Source organism: Myotis davidii, unplaced genomic scaffold, assembly GCF_000327345.1.
Source record: "Myotis davidii unplaced genomic scaffold, ASM32734v1 scaffold514, whole genome shotgun sequence".
Lineage (NCBI taxonomy): Eukaryota > Metazoa > Chordata > Mammalia > Chiroptera > Vespertilionidae > Myotis > Myotis davidii.
The window spans coordinates 186549-203300 of NW_006286236.1; the positions used below are offsets into that span (position 1 = coordinate 186549).

The 16752-nt window shown below is 58.2% G+C and overlaps 1 protein-coding gene across 4 annotated transcripts in view; it reads left to right on the forward strand.

The window, feature by feature from the left end:
* PLA2G6 (phospholipase A2 group VI) overlaps positions 1–16752 on the forward strand; it is a 41587-nt gene that overhangs the window by 22578 nt on the left and 2257 nt on the right. For 3 of the 4 annotated variants that reach the window (XM_006757411.2, XM_006757412.2, XM_015559843.1), the window contains 10 exons: positions 1256–1443; positions 3674–3770; positions 4880–5062; positions 8244–8352; positions 9640–9792; positions 11467–11545; positions 13012–13175; positions 14527–14677; positions 16028–16164; positions 16577–16731. In XM_006757411.2, the coding sequence (XP_006757474.1) occupies positions 1256–1443; positions 3674–3770; positions 4880–5062; positions 8244–8352; positions 9640–9792; positions 11467–11545; positions 13012–13175; positions 14527–14677; positions 16028–16164; positions 16577–16731 (1416 nt within the window). The remainder of the gene's footprint in view (positions 1–1255; positions 1444–3673; positions 3771–4879; positions 5063–8243; positions 8353–9639; positions 9793–11466; positions 11546–13011; positions 13176–14526; positions 14678–16027; positions 16165–16576; positions 16732–16752) is intronic. The other variant, XM_015559844.1, reaches the window with a different exon arrangement.

Sequence of the window (16752 nt, forward strand, 5' to 3'; positions counted from 1 at the left end):
TCCTGTTGAATTTTCCATGAGCTGGGCAGAGATAAATATAAGAATTCTGAGTGAGTAGATCCAGTGACGTTATTGAAAGGCTACTTCAATATAAGGCAGAAAAGACAGACTACTGGGCAGTATTTTATTGCCTGGGCTTAGGAGATTCTTCTGAAGATGATATCCTTGCCTCTGACTTGGCATCAGAATGGAGCTACATTATTGCAGAAAATGTGGATCCATCCCTAATGATTAGTGCTCTCGGGGGAGGGGATTGCACACCGCTGAGTGCCCGCACAGGGCCACACATGTCCTGCCTCGGGGCAGCGGCAAGGTACTCTTACCAGCGGTCACACGCAGCCGCACCTGTCTTCATCGCGTGCTCGTCTGCTGCCTGCCCTGTACTGGGTGTTGTGTGTGTTCTAGTTAATTCTCAGAATGCCCTCTGTGCAGGAGGGTCATTCCCTCCTCTCCTTGCTAAAGAAACAGGGTCGGTGACATTCAAGTTTGCCCAGGGAGGGCCCCCTGGTCTGTGAGTGGTGGGGCTGACCCTCTAGTCGGGTCACCCTGCTGCATCCTCAGGCTGCTGATATGCCCGGCTGCTCATACAGGCACATAGGATCGTAATTAACCTCAGGGGGACAGCATTCAGCCCAAGGAGGAAATAAAAGCCTCCCAGCGTGCCTTTTAATACTGATATTTTTTAAAATATATTTTTATTGATTTCAGAGAAGAAGGGAGAGTGGGTGAGGGGGAGAGAATCATTGATGGGCTGCTTCCTGCACACCCCACACTGGGGATCACTCAGGCATGTGCCCCGACCAGGAATGGAACTGTGTCCTCCTAGTTCATAAGTCGACGCTCAACCACTGAGCCATGCCGGCCGGGCAATACTGATTTTCTTTTTAATTGGAAAATATCTGCGCACAGCAAAAAAAATTCAAGCAGGACAGAAAAGCTAGAAACACTACCCCCCAGCCCCAGACCCCCAGCGCCCACCCCTAGAGATGACCACATTTTCAGTTTCTTTATTCAGAAATGGTCATACATGCCACAGGCATACCAGACCACACCCCAGGTTCAGTCACCCTTTCCCCCCAAGGCCGCCCTTCTCTGTTGCTTCTCTGAGTTCTCAGGCGTGTTCTCGTGCAGTCCAGCTTCCCTCGCCCTTTGTCCCCAGGGAGACGCTGCCGTGGCGGGTGCCAGGGAGGGATACGGGGACACATAGGGGCTTCTCCGCGTTGGGCTGCATCCCACACCTCTGTTGTGCTGGCAGCTCCTGGGGAAGAGCGCGTCCGCCGGCCTGAACCAGGTGAACAACCAAGGGCTGACCCCGCTGCACCTGGCCTGCCAGATGGGGAAGCCGGAGATGGTCCACGTGCTGCTACTGTGCAATGCCCGCTGTAACGTCATGGGGTCCCGCGGCTACCCCATCCACACGGCCATGAAGTTCTCCCAGAAGGGGGAAGCCCTCCCTCCCACCCCACATCAGAACGTGCTTTCCCTCATTAGAACAGAACAATCATGGTTAACAGAGCACCATTAATGTTCCCCGGAAAAACAACAAGTTCTGGCGCCCAGGGCTGGCCTGGCACGAACCAATGTGTAGGGTGTGAATCTCAGTCCACAAACCCCACTGTGCAAAGAATCAAATACCAAATCGCCCTATAATGCACCTTAATTTCTGACCGTGAACCTCCCTTTACCAAAGGGGATACAACATTCATCTTTCCTGGGTTCCCCTTTCCAGCTCCCCAGGGTGGTCCAGTGCTAGAATCTCATGCAGCCCCGACTCGGAGGGGCCCACTGACCTGGGTCCTCTTCCCCCCGAGCTGACCAGCCTGATCGGGACCCATCTCGCTGCAGTGCTCACGGCTCCTGTGGCCGACTCCAGGCCCAGGGCCCATCTGCCTAGAAGCATTCGTCCCTCCTGGTGGCTGGCACTGTGGGCTCACAGGTCCCGGCCCATGTCTCAGGGAGCTCTAGATCACTTTCTCATTTCTTCCCTTCTCCCAGACCTGGGAGCCTGGTCTCAGGAAATTCTTCTCCATGTGGTGTGTGTTTGTGTGTGTGTGTGTGTGTGTGTGTGTGTGTGTGTGTGTGTGTAAGGGGTGAGGGGGGGGGCATGGATAAAAGAGATGACTATCTCAAAATATTACCTAGCAGGTACAATAGCTAGAAGGAATGAATGAATGAATGAGTCGGTCAGCCACTCAGACCAGGCACTGTGCCCTATGAAGATGGATAAGAGAACAGCCCCCGGACAGGAGACAGAAATCACCCAAGACCTCCCAGTGCTGTGTGCCAGGCAGGCAGCGGGAAAAGGCACATGACAGGCCACACTCAGGCACTCGTGCCCTTCCTCAGGGTTCCCCTTCCTCTGGGCACCTGGCTGGCCCCCTGGGGCATTGCTCTCCCCTCAAAGGCCCACCTCGGACAAAGCCTCCTTTCCCTTATCCTCCCTGGAGCTGGAACTTTAAGAAAGACTGGACCAAGCGGTTGGAGGCAGTACCAGCGCTCTCACCCCCAGGAGTCAGGCTCCCTTGTTGCAGGTGGCGACCCGAGTGGGTACAGTGATGGTCGTGCTCGCCTGCACCTGGGGGCTGGCTCGGTGGCCCTGCTCGTGCTTGGCGTCAGCCCCTGCAGGCTCCAGTCACCTGCTCCGTCCATGTCCCTTCAGAACCCTCCTCAGGTACCCGCAGCCGCCTTCCCTCTGCCGCACCCAGGCCTCCCTGCGGGCCGCTCAGGTCCAAGAGGATCGTTGCCTGCAGGGTGACGCCAGTCGCCTTGTGCTTGGGTGTGCCACAGCCGTGTTCCTCGGGGCCCGTGGGGCCACCCTCTGCTCCCGCGTGGTGGCCAGCACAGCTGCACCCTAAGAATCCCAGGCGGTGGCCTTTCTGAGAGTAGTTCATCCCAGCTCCGGCCTGGGAGCCCCTCTGGTGTCTGCTGACCTTCCCGGGACTCTGGTTTCACGTAGAGCGACGTCTCCAAGGGTCAGCAGTGTCGTCACAAGGACCAGAGGCTCCTCCCATTTTAAGGCAGGATATTACTCCATCGGATGGACCGCATTTTGCTTTCCAGTCATCTGTCGGACACCTGGTTGCTTCCACCTTTTGGCTGCTGTGAATAGGGCCGCAGTAAACATACTGTTCGAACCCTGAGTTCAGTTCCTTTGGTTATAATCCTAGGGGTGGAGAGCAGCTGGACTCTTACTTACCCTGCCTGCTTCTTCCTGCAGGATGCGGTCACTGCAGGAGACTAACAGTGGGGGTCGGGGATGCGGGTGCTGTGTGCCAGGCACAGAACCAGTGCTGAGATACCCTGTCTCCTTTCATTCCTGCCCAGTCCTGTGAGAACTGCCTCCATGTGGCAGGTGGACTAAGTCACCTTCCAGAGGTCATCAGTGAGGAAGCTGGGGCTTGCCCTCAAGCCTGTCTGACCCTAAAGCCAACACCAGTGAGAGTGATCATTGCTGGTGGGAGTTATCAGGGAAGGCTTCCTGGAGGAAGGGGCTTGAGCTGTGCCTGGAAGGGCTCGTGATACCCTAGATATACCATGGTATTCAAGCTGGTTGGTTTTGTTGCAGTTTTACTTGCAGAAACTCCCCCTAACCAGTCGATGAAGCCCCTGTGACCTCGCCTGGCACCAGCCTTCCTCTGGCCTTCCTCACTGACCCAGGCTCCTCTCTCCCCAGGTGTGCTGAAATGATCATCAGCATGGACAGCAGCCAGGTCCATAGCAAAGACCCACGCTATGGAGCCAGCCCCCTCCACTGGGCCAAGAAAGCAGAGGTAGGTGGCTCTGGGGGAGTGCTAGGCAGGGGCAGTTCCCTGAGCCTGGTTCCTACAGGGACCCTGAGGATGGCACTTGGGAGGTTGATCTTGCAGTGGGCGCCCAGGCAGAGAGGACCAAGGAGAGATGGCATCCTGGTGTTGCTCCAGTGCTCACTGGCACGGTGACATGTCCCCTCTGCGGACTTCTCCTGTCTGAACTGGAGGTCCTGCCTCTGGAGGTGTGACGTCAGCAAGGTATCGCGGGAGAAAAATCTTTATAAATTGTCAAGTGCCTCATAAACAGAAGATAGAGGTTCATGGCGTGGCTGCGGCTGGCTCCAGCGGCCTCTCTGAGGCCTCTCCCTACGCCACACCTCCGTGCCCCTGGGAGGAAGTCTCTGGTCTCTCATCTCCGGGCAGCACAGCTCGGCAGTGCACTGGGTGGCCCCGGAGGCCATGGCCTGCTCCTAGCTGCCAGGGCCGGGAGGGCGGAGGTCCACACTTTCAGGGTACTGTCTTCATGCCAGCAGCTGGCCATCAAGTCAGAGACTTTCGTGTATGTCTGTCATTCATTGTTACCACACTCTGTGAGGCAGGGACTCGCATTTTACAAGGAGAGAAAGCTGAGGTGCAGAGGGGTGCAGTGACCCATCCAAGCTCAGGTAACTGGGGTGAGTGGAGCTGCTCAAGACTATTGGGCTTCGAAGTCCAGGCTCCTCTCCACGGCGCTAGGCTCCTCAGGGTGCTGGGTGAGCGGCGGTGTGTGTGGCCACATCCCGAGGAGGGAGCCTGCCTTTGCAGGGCCCCAGGGAGGGTGACAGAGTGGGTGGGGCTATTCTGGGGCAGGGCCCAGAAGAATTCTGCAGGGGACACTGGCCCTGTAAGCTCCAGGGAAGGACTTGGAGGCCTAGAAGAACAGTTGGCACATCTTCAGCTTTTTAGCCCCTAGTTCTTGGGGTGCTGATGGCGCCACGGTCTAGAGCCGCCCCCAGAACTGAGGCCTGCCAGCCGGGCTCATCTGTGGCTGCAGCTTTTCAGAGGCCTCTGAGGGAGGGAGTGGCAGTGCCCAGGTGCCCAGGTGCCGCAGGCCACAGCTGCTGACGTGGGCCCGGACCCTGTCCCCACAGATGGCCCGCCTGCTGCTGAAACGAGGCTGCGACGTGAACAACACCAGCTCCGCGGGCAACACGGCTCTGCACGTGTTGGTGATGCGCAACCGATTCGACTGCGCCATGGTGCTGCTGACCTACGGGGCCAACACCAACGCCCGCGGGGAGCACGGCAACACGCCGCTGCACCTGGCCATGTCGGTGAGCCTGCGCCGGGAAGCGGGGATGGGGGGCAGGGGGCAGAGCCCGGCTCCTCCCTCCGCCCTGGCACCCTCACTCCCATGCCTCCCAACTTGACCTGGCTATGCGGGGAGAGTACAGCTCTGCCTACTGACCGTGGCCCTGGGCAGCTCCTGTCGCCTCTGTCAGCCCTGGCGTGCTCCCCTGGGAACTGTAGGTGTCGGTCCCACCTGCAGAATTGTCGAGAGGAGTAAAGGGCAGCGCTTGGTAGCCCTGAGGACTCTGAGTGACACAGGGGACCTGGCGCGGGGTGAGTGTCCACCGGTGTCGGTCCTCCTTCGTCACTGGGGAGCCATATCTGTCTGCGTATTGTTCTCTTTTTTAAAATTTATATTGATTTCAGAGCGGAGGAGAGAACGAGAGAGATAGAACTATCAACGATGAGAGAGGACCACTGATCAGCTGCCTCCTGCACGCCCCACACTGGGGATCGAGCCCGCAACCTCTGACTGGGTAGCGAATCCTGCCCTCCTGCTTCACAGGTCGACGCCCAACCGCAGAGCCACGCCGGGGGCTGTGTATTGCTGCTCTATCCCGGGTGGACTCTAAGCTGCTGGGAGGCAGGCCTGCTTCCACATCTGGGCGGCAGGCGGTTGGTGTTGGTCACGCTGGTTGGTTTATTATAGAGCATAGTCCCTGCCCTTAGAGGCCGGCAGTCTGGTTAGACGGCTGCAGTGTGAACACATTGCATGAGGGGAGGGACTGTTACTGTGTTACAGACACATCTGTGTGTGTGTGTGTAACTGTAGCAATGCCACAAGCACAGAAGTCTGTTTCTAAGTCTCGGAGTGAGGGACTGGGAGGCTCTAAAAGAAGTCGATTTAGGACAAATTCAAAGACATCCTGTTTTATACCAAAGGTCATGATTATAGAGCAGCGTTGCTCAAGAGGCTGAGGTTATAAATAAAACCCTGGGCATTTTTAGTCCTGAGTGGGCCCTAGGATGATCCAGGTCAGCAGTTCTCGAACGTCTTGGTCTATTTGGTCCCCTCATACTCTTAAAAATCATCGAGGATCCCAAAGATGTGTGTGTTTTAAATCCGCGCCCGAGGATATTTTTCCCCAGTGATTTTTAGAGCGAGTGGAAGGGAGATGGAGAGACAGAGAGAAACACTGATGTGAGAGAGACACATCAATTGGTTGCCTCCCGCATGCCCCTGGCCAGGGCCGGGAGCCTGCAACTGAGGTACCTGCCCTTGACTGAAATCGAACCCTGGACCCTTCTGTCTGCAGGCTGACACTCCCTTCACTGAGCCAAACCAGCTAGGGCCCAAAGATGTTTTTATATGAATTTTATCTGTCTATGGTTACCATCTTAGAAATTAAAAGTGAGAAATTTTCAAAATACTAATTAATTCATTCAAAAATAACCATAATTTACCATCACATACTAGCATAAATGATACTTTTATGGGGAAAAAAACCCCACAAAATATAGTTGACTGAGAGGAGATGGCATCGTTTTACATTTTTTGAATCTTTTTACTGCCTGGCTTCAGAGAAGGCACGATTCTCGTATCCTCTGCTACGTCCGTCTTGTGGCAGGATGCAGTTGAAGACTATGAGGAGAGCCTGGCCTCACAGATGTGTGGCGGGAAGGACACGTAGCTACCCTCACAGAGAACTGTGGCTGCCCCGGATGCGGCACCACAGGGCAGCTTCTGACAGGCTGGCTGGGCCCTCCGCAGCCTCCTCCATGCACTGTCGCACACCAGGCCGCTAACGAGCTCATTCTCACGGGGAGCGCGCGGCCGGGAAGAGCCTCGATGACACTGGGTATGATGCCACTGCCTGGCTTAGTGCCACGGCACCCGCACTTCACCCGCATGGCTTTATACCATCGCTGCAGCGGCAAACGTCTTGGTATTTTTATGAAAACAGTCTTAACCTCCAGCTCCCAAGCCTCTAAAAGGGCTTCCCGCATGCACGGGCCACAGGCCTCACTCTGAGCACTGCCTCATCGCTTCCCAGGCTGCATTCCCGGGCAACACCATCTTCACGGTCTGGGGCCCGTTCATGGACCACTTTACAGTGATGGACTTACCACGTCTCGGAGTTGGCTTGCTTTTAGAATCACTGCAAGCTGTTTGGAAGGAAATGTCTCACTGCCAGAAGTGGTTAAGCCACTTCTGTCTGCAGGCTGACACTCCCTTCACTGAGCCAAACCACGAGAACTCCGTAACTCGTGTTTAAAGCACACACATTTACCTGGCCCCCCAAAATCCTCATGGAACGTGAGCAGCTGTTGGGACAACTGCACTCTAGACACACCTCTTCGCTCTCTAGACAAGGAAATCAGGCTCCGAGAAGAGGGAGGTGATAAGATGAGCGCTCTGGCCTGGCAGCCAGTCTTGGGCTGGCGCTGGGAAACCAAGCTGTGCCCCACCCGCCCAGCCTCCAGATGGTCACTGCACAGCGCTGTGAAGGCTGCCATCAGGGAGGACACGTGCTTGGTACCCCTCAGGACTGGCATCCTGGCCCGGACCAGCAAGACAGCCTTCCCTTTCCTTGCTCGCCCTCTCCTGCTATCCTGAAAGCGATGAGTAGCTAACCCTCAGTGTCCCCGCGGCTCCTGAGTCGGGGGTCATAGATGCATTGCTTCCTGTGAGATGGAGCTGCTGGGGTTGGAGGCCGTGAGGCTGCCTGGGTTTGGAAGCCCTCACCTGGGGATGCTAAGCCTGCTTGTCAGGGCACCAGCTTTCAGATTGTAGACTTTAGAATTCCAGGCCGAGGGGCGGGAGATCAAAGGTCCCAGTGTTGCCCTAGCTGGTTGGCTCAGTGGTTAGAGTGTCAACCTGAAGACCAGAGGGTCACAGGTATGATTCCTGGTCAGGGGTACATGCCTTGGTCGCAGGCTTGATTCCTGGCCCAAGTCAGGGCATGTGTGGGAGACAACCTATTAATGTGTCTCTCTCAAATCTATCTATATATATACACATATATATATATATTTTTTTCTCTCTCTAAAAATCAAGGAAAAATATCCTTGGGTGAGGATTAAAAAAAAGGGGTCCTGTGTCTCTCCTGTGCCGAGGAGAGGCGCCCGAATCGATGGGTAGCGAGGGAGAGGCTGGGCTCCTTTTTCTTTGTGTTTCCTTGCGCTGTTGGCTGTTTCCTCCAACCCCCGCTCCATGCCCAACAGAGAGGCAACGTGGAGATGATCAAGGCCCTCATTGTGTTTGGGGCCGAGGTGGACACCCCCAATGACTGTGGGGAGACTCCTACCCACATAGCCTCCAAGATCAGCAAAGGTACGTGCTCATCACCTGGTCTGGCTTTGGGCGGGGGTGGGGTGCGGGACTGGGGAGGAGGGAAGCCCAGTTCGGGCCCAGGATCCTGCTTGTACCCACCCCATTGCTCCCTGCACAGGGTTTCTAGGAGGACCTGGGAGGTGGAGACGGAAGCTTCCGTTTCCCAAGAACTGGGGCCCTGACCAGTAGACCGAGCCCACAGGGGGCTTGCCAAGCCAGTGTCCCCTCCTGTGCAGCCCCATTCCCCCTCAGGGTGCCAGGGTTCAGGGGGTGGGACAGGCAGCGGCAGTCCTCTTCCTCAGTCTTGAAGAATTCTCTGATGGAACCACTGCACGTGTGCATGTGTGTCCCATGCTCAGGCACCCTGCACGCATTACACTACACAAGTGTGTGCATGTGTGTCCCGTGCTCCCGCTCCCTGCACACATTACACTACACTAGTGTGTGCATGTGTGTCCCGTGCTCCCGCTCCCTGCACACATTACACTACACAAGTGTGTGCATGTGTGTCCCGTGCTCACGCTCCCTGCACACATTACACTACACAAGTGTGTGCATGTGTGTCCCGTGCTCACGCACCCTGCACACATTACACTACACAAGTGTGTGCATGTGTGTCCCGTGCTCACGCACCCTGCACACATTACACTACACAAGTGTGTGCTCAGGCACGCTGCATGCACTGCGTGCTCACTTGGTGAGCCTTGGCTTCAGGGCTGGGAAAGCAGGTACTCCTCACCAGCAGCCTGGAGCCCCCTCTGGAGGTTTCCGGGAGGCTGTGGAGGTTGCCGTGGGTGTGTACCCGCCAGCGTGTGTGCATGCGTGTATGCGTGTGGGCACACTGCCTTTGTGGCATCCCTTCCAGCCATCCCATGCGTTAGATGGGCGTAGATGCTCGCTGGTTGGCTGGCCAGTCCCTTTGGAGCTCTGAAGGACTGTCCTCTCAGCAGCTTTGAGAATTGCTGACTATGGAGGTGGGAGTTCCTCTTTCTTGACTAAAGTCGAAGGGAAAGGGGGAGTCCCCCAAATACTCAGGTGGGGCCACACTGACCTGCTCCTTCCATTTTCCACAGTCCACCCCGCACCTTCCCGGCTCCTGGAAGGAAGCTGCTTGGGATGTAACAGACTAGAGTCCGCATGCCCTGTCGGGGTGGGGTGGGCTCCCCCACGTACCCAGGCCTGGTAGACGGGAGAGGGAGGGGCTGTGTGCGGAAAGGAGGGGCTCTCCCCTGCACGATGACATCATTTCTGATCCTGTGCGGTTCCCCCTCCCCACACTGTCCCCAGCTGGCACCAGGAAGGCAGTCTTAACTCTGCTGAGAATCATAGGGGCCAACCACCACTTCCCAGGGGTCCCCACGGAGCTGGGCTCCTCCGCAGCGCAGCATTCCTTCTGCCCGGAAAGATCTCAGCCCCCACCGATCAGCTTAAACAGCCTAGGTAGGCCCCCTCCCCCCGCACTATGCTCCCTCCTCTCCAGCTGGTTCCCAGGCTCTCAGCTCAGAGCTCCTGAGAGAAGGCCCCAGCGTGGAAGCCATTGAGATGAGCGGGGAGGGGGGCGGGGCGGGTTGATTAGCCTCTGCGGGCAGCCAGCAGCCCACAGAGCCCAGAGGCCACGGGTCCCTGCCTAACGTCCCACGGTCCATTTTTCCTGCAAGGATGCCCTGGACACGGGTCTCAGGTCTGGGCATGCCTGGCACCCATGAGGTGGGTGCTTTCCTGGCCTCTGTGTCCCCTGGGAGCTCAGGGTGGCGTGAGGAGTTCTGTTTGGGGTCCAGAGCCCCCGACCCTCGGGCTTCAACGAGGAATGTTTCTGCTGCGCAGGGTCACTGTGGGGCCTGAGGCCTGTGTGCCCTCCGCTGGCCCTTTCAGTGACCTACAGGCTTTGATCATGAAGATCTGCCCCAGGCCCCCCGGGTGCCTGTAGAGATGCCCCCAGGAGACTCTGGGTCTCCTGAACATAGCCCCCCAAGGCCCTAGATTGTTTGGGAAGGGGGCCCCCTGAACAGGGCCGTCAGAAACCCATCCTTGGCAAGCTGGCCTTTTTTGGGGGGCAGGGGAAGCAGACCAAGAGAGCCCAGCCAAGCCTGGAGCTCAGTCAGTCCTCTGGCCCCACTCTCCCAGCCCCCCCAACCCCCCCAGCCCAAACCTGCCCCCACCTCCATCTCTCAATTCACAGGCAGGCAGTCACCCAAGCCAGGCTGGATGGTGGGCCTGGGCGCGGCTGCAGATGGGTAATGCCCTGGCCTAGAGGGGCCGAGCGCCATGCCCCGAGTTAGCTGTAGCCGCATTCCCTCTTTTTCTCAGCTGCATGCCCACACGTGCACCCTGCTGCCCTCCCTGCCTGGCCCTCTGTCCACTGCCCTCCTGGCCAGTCTCCCGCTCATCTTGCCCACTCTGGCCGCCTGCCCTGCTGAAGGGGGCCCGCCGCCTGCTGGCTGCTTCCTGCTTTGCTGCTTCTAGACTCGATGCTCAGTGGTGTGGGGGCCTGGTGACCTGACACTGCGGGGCCAGGCGCCTGGGGCCCAGCTGCTTGTCAGGAGGGCAGCTCGGGCACGGGGTGGGCACGGGGGACAAGGCCTGAGTGGACGGGTGCATCCAAGCCGAGAGGCCGCTGAGGAAGTTTTCAGGGGGCCAGTCTGGAGAGTGGTTCGGGTGTCTCTCTGCACGCACGCAGTTAAATCCCAGGGAACGTCCTGACTCAGCCCTTTGGGCTCAGTGACCGTGGACGAGTCGCGTAGCCTCTGAGCCTCGTCTGCGAGTTGGGATAGCAGCTCTGGTGAGGGTGGGTGTCTGCAGCACCAGCCAGGTGTGTGAGGAACATGCTGTGGACTGCAAAGCACGGGATACATTAGAGGTGCCTGTGCTTCCCAGCCCTGAGGGGACGACATTGAGCCACATCTGGGCACCGGCCCAGCAGGTTGGGGGCTCCCAGGGGCCTGTGGGCTTTGGGTGAGCTGTTTCCTGGGACAAAGAGCCCTTCCTGGGGCAGCAGGCAGATGCTCCTGCTAGGGATGCTGGGGTGAGGGCACAGCTTTGCTCCTGGACCCATTGGGGCAGGGGGTGTGGCTGGCACCTGCCCGGCCTCTGCCCACCCAGTCCTCCACCCTGCAGAGCTGCAGGACCTGGTGCACATCTCCCGGGCCCGGAAGCCCACCTTCATCCTGAACTCCATGCGGGACGAGAAGCGGACGTGAGTGAGGAGGGAAAGGGGGGCACATGTGCGCGGCCTCTGCTGGGGTCCACTGAGGGCTTGGGGCTTGTGTCTAGTCCGCCTGCGGTCCTGTGAGGCGGCTCGGTCCTCTGTGGTTCACAGCGAGGAGGCTGAGTGTTTAGAGAGCCTGGGTCTGCTCCTTCGCCGGTGGCTGTACGGGCTCTGGGCCACACAATGGAGCGGCTGCAGTCCTGTCCCTTCCCCGAGACCTGTCGGTTGTGGGGGCAGGTGCAGGTCCTCTCTGCAGAGACCAGGGCCTGCTTCCCTCAGATTTCACCCCACTCCTTACCCTGCCTCCGAGCACCTGCTGTGCACCCAGGCCCATTGCAGAAGGCGGACCTGGGTGATGGGCACAAAGAGGAGAAGCCCTGCCATGTCTTGGATGACAGTCCCTGGGACCCAGAATCCATGCCGACCGGCACATCAGGTCACCAGGATGACGTGGTTCCCAGCGGCTGCTCTCTCCACCCCTTTAGTAATAGAGCTGGCTTATTCTCTACTAGAGGCACTGGGGGAGGGGGTTCCTCAGCCTGGCCTGCATGCTCTCACAGTCCGTGAGCCCCGTGATCGATCGCCCCGCAGAGGGAGGACCCCCCACCCTCTGTAGCACACTGGCCAGGTAGCCTGGGCCTCCCTCTGTGGGGCAGTCAATCGTGGGGCTCCGTAATGGATCAGCCCAAAGAGGTAGGCACCACCTATCTGACCAGGGCTCTGCGATGGATCACCCCAAAGAGGTAGCCCTGCCCACCCGGCCGGGGCTCCGTGATAGATCACCCCTACAGAGGGAGGCCCAGACTACCCGCTGCAGCCTGCTGGTCAGTGGCCTGGGCCTCCCTCTGCAGGATGATCATGGGGAAAAGGCTGGGCCCCCCGACCAATCACATCGCACCCGCCTTGGCTGGCCTGGCACCAGTGGGTGTCACAGCGTGGTCGTCCAGATGGTCGTTCTGCTGTTGGGCCATTCAGTCGATTTGCACATTACGCTTTTATTACCATAGATTACTATCAGTGTTCCTGTTCTAGCAGCTTCCTAGGGCAGTGATGGCGGACCTATGACACACGTGTCAGAGGTGACACGTGAACTCATTTTTTGGTTGATTTTTCTTGTTAAATGGCATTTAAATATATAAAATAAATATCAAAAATATAAGCCTTTGTTTTACTATGGTTGCAAATATCAAAAATTTCTATATGTGACACAGCACCAGAGTTAAGTTAGGGTTTTTCAAAATGCTGACACGCCGAGCTCAAAAGGTTCGCCGTCACTGGGCTAGAGCCATACTTCTTTTTGACCCCTCCTCCCCCCCCAAAGCTTCAGTAGCCCCGAGCTTGGTCTCACGTGCCCATCCTGTGGCCATCGGTGCCCTGGCTCCGGGCTGGCGTTTGGGATGTAAAGTGCTGGGCGGTGATGAGCCCTCTTCTCTCCCCTGCTGTCCCCTCCGCAGCCACGATAACCTGCTCTGCCTGGACGGAGGGGGCGTGAAAGGCCTGGTCATCATCCAGCTCCTCATCGCCATCGAGAAGGCCTCGGGCGTCGCCACCAAGGACCTCTTTGACTGGGTGGCTGGGACCAGCACCGGCGGCATCCTGGCCCTGGCCATTCTGCACAGTGAGACGCCCCCTGCAGGGCAGGGGCCGGGCGGGCTGGGGTCTGGGCCTGCAAACTGGTCGGCCTCGTCTTGACAGGCATCTCCTTCATGGAGTGTCTGGGCCGTGGGGTCCTGCCTGCCTGTGGGGAGCCTCCCAGAGCAGCGTCACCCCCCTCCAGGCAGACAGTGCCCTCGGCCTCCTGGCTGTGACCCCTGCCTGGTCCAGTCGGAGTCCATACTCCCCAGATCTGAAGGCACCAGGAGAGGACCCTTCTGCACCCGGCATCAGGGCCAGGCCGGTGCCAGGTGCTAGGGACACGGGCCCGAGTCAGACACACGCACCACCCAGGGAGCCCCAGTCTGATGGGTGTTCACCGGGGGAGGAGGCCACGGCCCAGCTGCCACAGAGTGAGGGCCCTGGACCAGGAGCTGGCTGGGAGCAGCAGCGTCCCTGAGCTCTGGGAGAGGAGGGTCATCAGCTGGCACATTGCCAGGTTTGGCAACCCAACAGTTTACTGCCTGGTGCTTCACATCATGTTTATGGTGGTCACCATAGCCTGTGAGGGTACAGCCGGGGAAGCTGAGGACAGAGAGGGCCAGGCCGGTCTCCATCTGTGTGCCCCGCCCGCTGTCTCCTGGCTCCAGGGCCCACGTCCCTCTCTGCTCTTCAGTCCCTGCCTTCCACCCGAGAGGAGCCGTCTCAGGGCTGCCTCCACGGGGACATGGGGGTGGGGGGAGAGCCTAGCCCAGGGGTGGGCAAACTTTTTGACTGGAGGGCCACAATGGGTTCTTAAACTGAACCGGAGGGCTGGAACAAAAGCATGGATGGAGTGTTTGTGTGAACTAATATAAATTCAAAGTAAACATCTTCAGAGGACACGGGTCCCCGTCCAGGGTCTTCAGACTCCTGGGGGCTGCGAAAGGGATCTGGGAGTCGCCCAGTTAGACCTGTCACGGGCAGAACCCCCTCCACTGCCCCCGCTTGCTCACCCGGCCGGTGAGGCACGTGGACACCTCACTTCGCCTCCTGTGAGGTGCAGCCTGCCCTGTGACCCTGTCATTGGAGCCTCTGAGGACAGGGCTGGTTCTGATTTCCCGTGACGCACAGAGCAGGTCCAGATTTAAAGGCTCATACACGTCCGGGGCCCTTCTTCAGGGAAAATAATGCAAAATTGTGAATAGGAAGTCAAACGCAGAGCCTTGGGCTGCTGAAGGGGACATCTGCCTGGGAGGGGAGGTGCCGAGGAGGCCGGAGCCCGGCGTGGTCGGTGCCTGGACAGAGCTGCCCTCACCTGCCGCTGCCGCACCGCTGGCTTCCCCAGCCGGCCTGCGCTCAGGCGCGCCTCCCCCCTCCAACCCGTCCGTTCCTAGGCAAGTCCATGGTCTACATGCGTGGCGTGTACTTCCGCATGAAGGACGAGGTATTCCGGGGCTCACGGCCCTACGAGTCAGGGCCCCTGGAGGAGTTCCTGAAGCGGGAGTTTGGCGAGCACACCAAGATGACAGACATCAAGAAGCCCAAGTGAGCCTGCGCCGGGGCCTGGGCTGTGGCCGGCTATGCCTGCAGGGATGGGGGAAGGGGCAGGTTTATTTCTGGTTTACCTTATCCAAGAGTCTAGCCCTTTGGGGTCCCACCCTCATATAGGGAGGGTCTCTCCTTAGACCCCTAACCTTTGGTGGGCCCTGGACTTCGACTCTGTCCCTCTGGCCCCAGGAGGCCATCAAGCCTGAAGCTTAAATGGACTGAGTTTGGTTTCTGGCTTCAGGCCGGAGCTGGCTCTGTGCTCACTTACCTCTCTGGGTCCGTGCTTTTCCTCGGGCCTTACCCTGGCATTCCCTTCGTCTTGTCGGGTCTGTGCTTTTAAGTAGAATTTTAAAAATATATCTTTTCCAGCTTTTAATTTTTTTTCCAGTGGGAAGATTATTCAAGTTACCTCTCCACAGTATTCCCAGAAATGGAAAACTAATGTTTTTTCCTGTGCAGAGTTTTTGTTCCCTTCCCTTGATATCTAGCTTTACAATATAACGAATACGTTTCTGTGTTACTCTGACCCCCTTGCAAGTGTAACTCTGAATGGCCGAAACAGCACTTCACTCTCCTCCGCTGTCCTGCTTCGGTGGGCTCATTTTTCTTAGTAATGCATGGCAACGAGACGACAGCCGTGTACGGAAGCCTGTGCTGTGACTAGATTATTCCTTTAGGGAGATTTCCGAACCTGGCTTACAGGCCAGAGAGCCAGGACATCGATGAGTCTCCATACATGTTATTTCCCAGGGGGCTGTGCCGGTCTGCACTCCCCACCGCATTTAAGGATGTCTGGTCTCTCAGACAAGTAGAGATCTTCTTCAATAGGCTCTCCTGGCAGATAGAGCATTGAAGGGGGACCACAGGGGACACGGGGAGGTCTCCTGAGCTGCAGCCCCCTGTCCCCAGTGCCGCTCGTGGCCCGTCAGAGTTACCCTCCAACCAAGCAAATAGGCACATGGGTTTTTGGGGGATTTGTTGTTGGTAAATGGTGGCATATCACACACTGTCCTGAGCCTGGTTCTACTTGGCCACAAATCTCTGTGCTCAGTGCCCATCGGCACATAGAGCTGCTTGATCCTTCTGCAGCGGCACAGGCCCCAGTGGGTGGGGACCGCGGGCAGCGACCCGGCCAGCACGTGGACAGTCTGTTGTTGCCAGTCTTGTGCTTGAACAAATGCTGCTGCCGTTAGCAGCCCCCTGCGCCCATCTCCGCACGTGCGTGTGGGAAAGGAAAGAGCGGCTGAGGACGAACTCCCAGGAGTGGGCTGCCGGGTAGAGGTCGGGGGGAGTGGGCTGCTGGGGGGCAGTCAGCGACCTGAGCGTCCTGTTCCTGTTTCTCTCCAGGGTGATGCTGACAGGGACGCTGTCGGACCGGCAGCCGGCTGAACTCCACCTCTTCCGCAATTACGAGGCCCCGGAGTGTGCACGGGAGCCTCGCTGCAGCCAGAACATTAACCTCAAGCCTCCAACTCAGCCCTCAGGTTAACACCATGTTTGCCGCATCTGTGGGAAGCGACTGACCTGCGAGGCGTGGGGTGGGGGTGGGAGTCGTAGGCTTGTCACTGGCACCCCTGCCCACCCCCTCCCATCTGCTGCCCTGCGTCTTTATTGGCTGAGGACAGGCAGAGTGGAGGCCCTCAGCTGCACCCGCCTTCTACGGGGGAGGAGTGGGACAGACAGCATGCCTTGCTGGGCCTGTTCCTGAAGAGTTCCCAGCCTCTCCCTTCTCCTGCAGCCACACACACACACACACACACATGCACACATGTATACACGTGCATACACACAGGCACATACACACGCATGCACATACACACGCATACTGAGATCTGAAGAGCTCGGAAATTGTACCAGTCCCTTGTCCCACTGGGCCACCCTCCTCCCCACCCGCAGAGCAGCTGGTGTGGCGGGCAGCCCGGAGCAGTGGGGCAGCTCCCACCTACTTCCGGCCGAGTGGGCGCTACCTGGATGGCGGGCTGCTGGCCAACAACCCCACGCTGGACGCCATGACCGAGATCCATGAGTACAACCAGGACATGATCCGCAAGGTGAGAGCCCCTCAGGTCCCA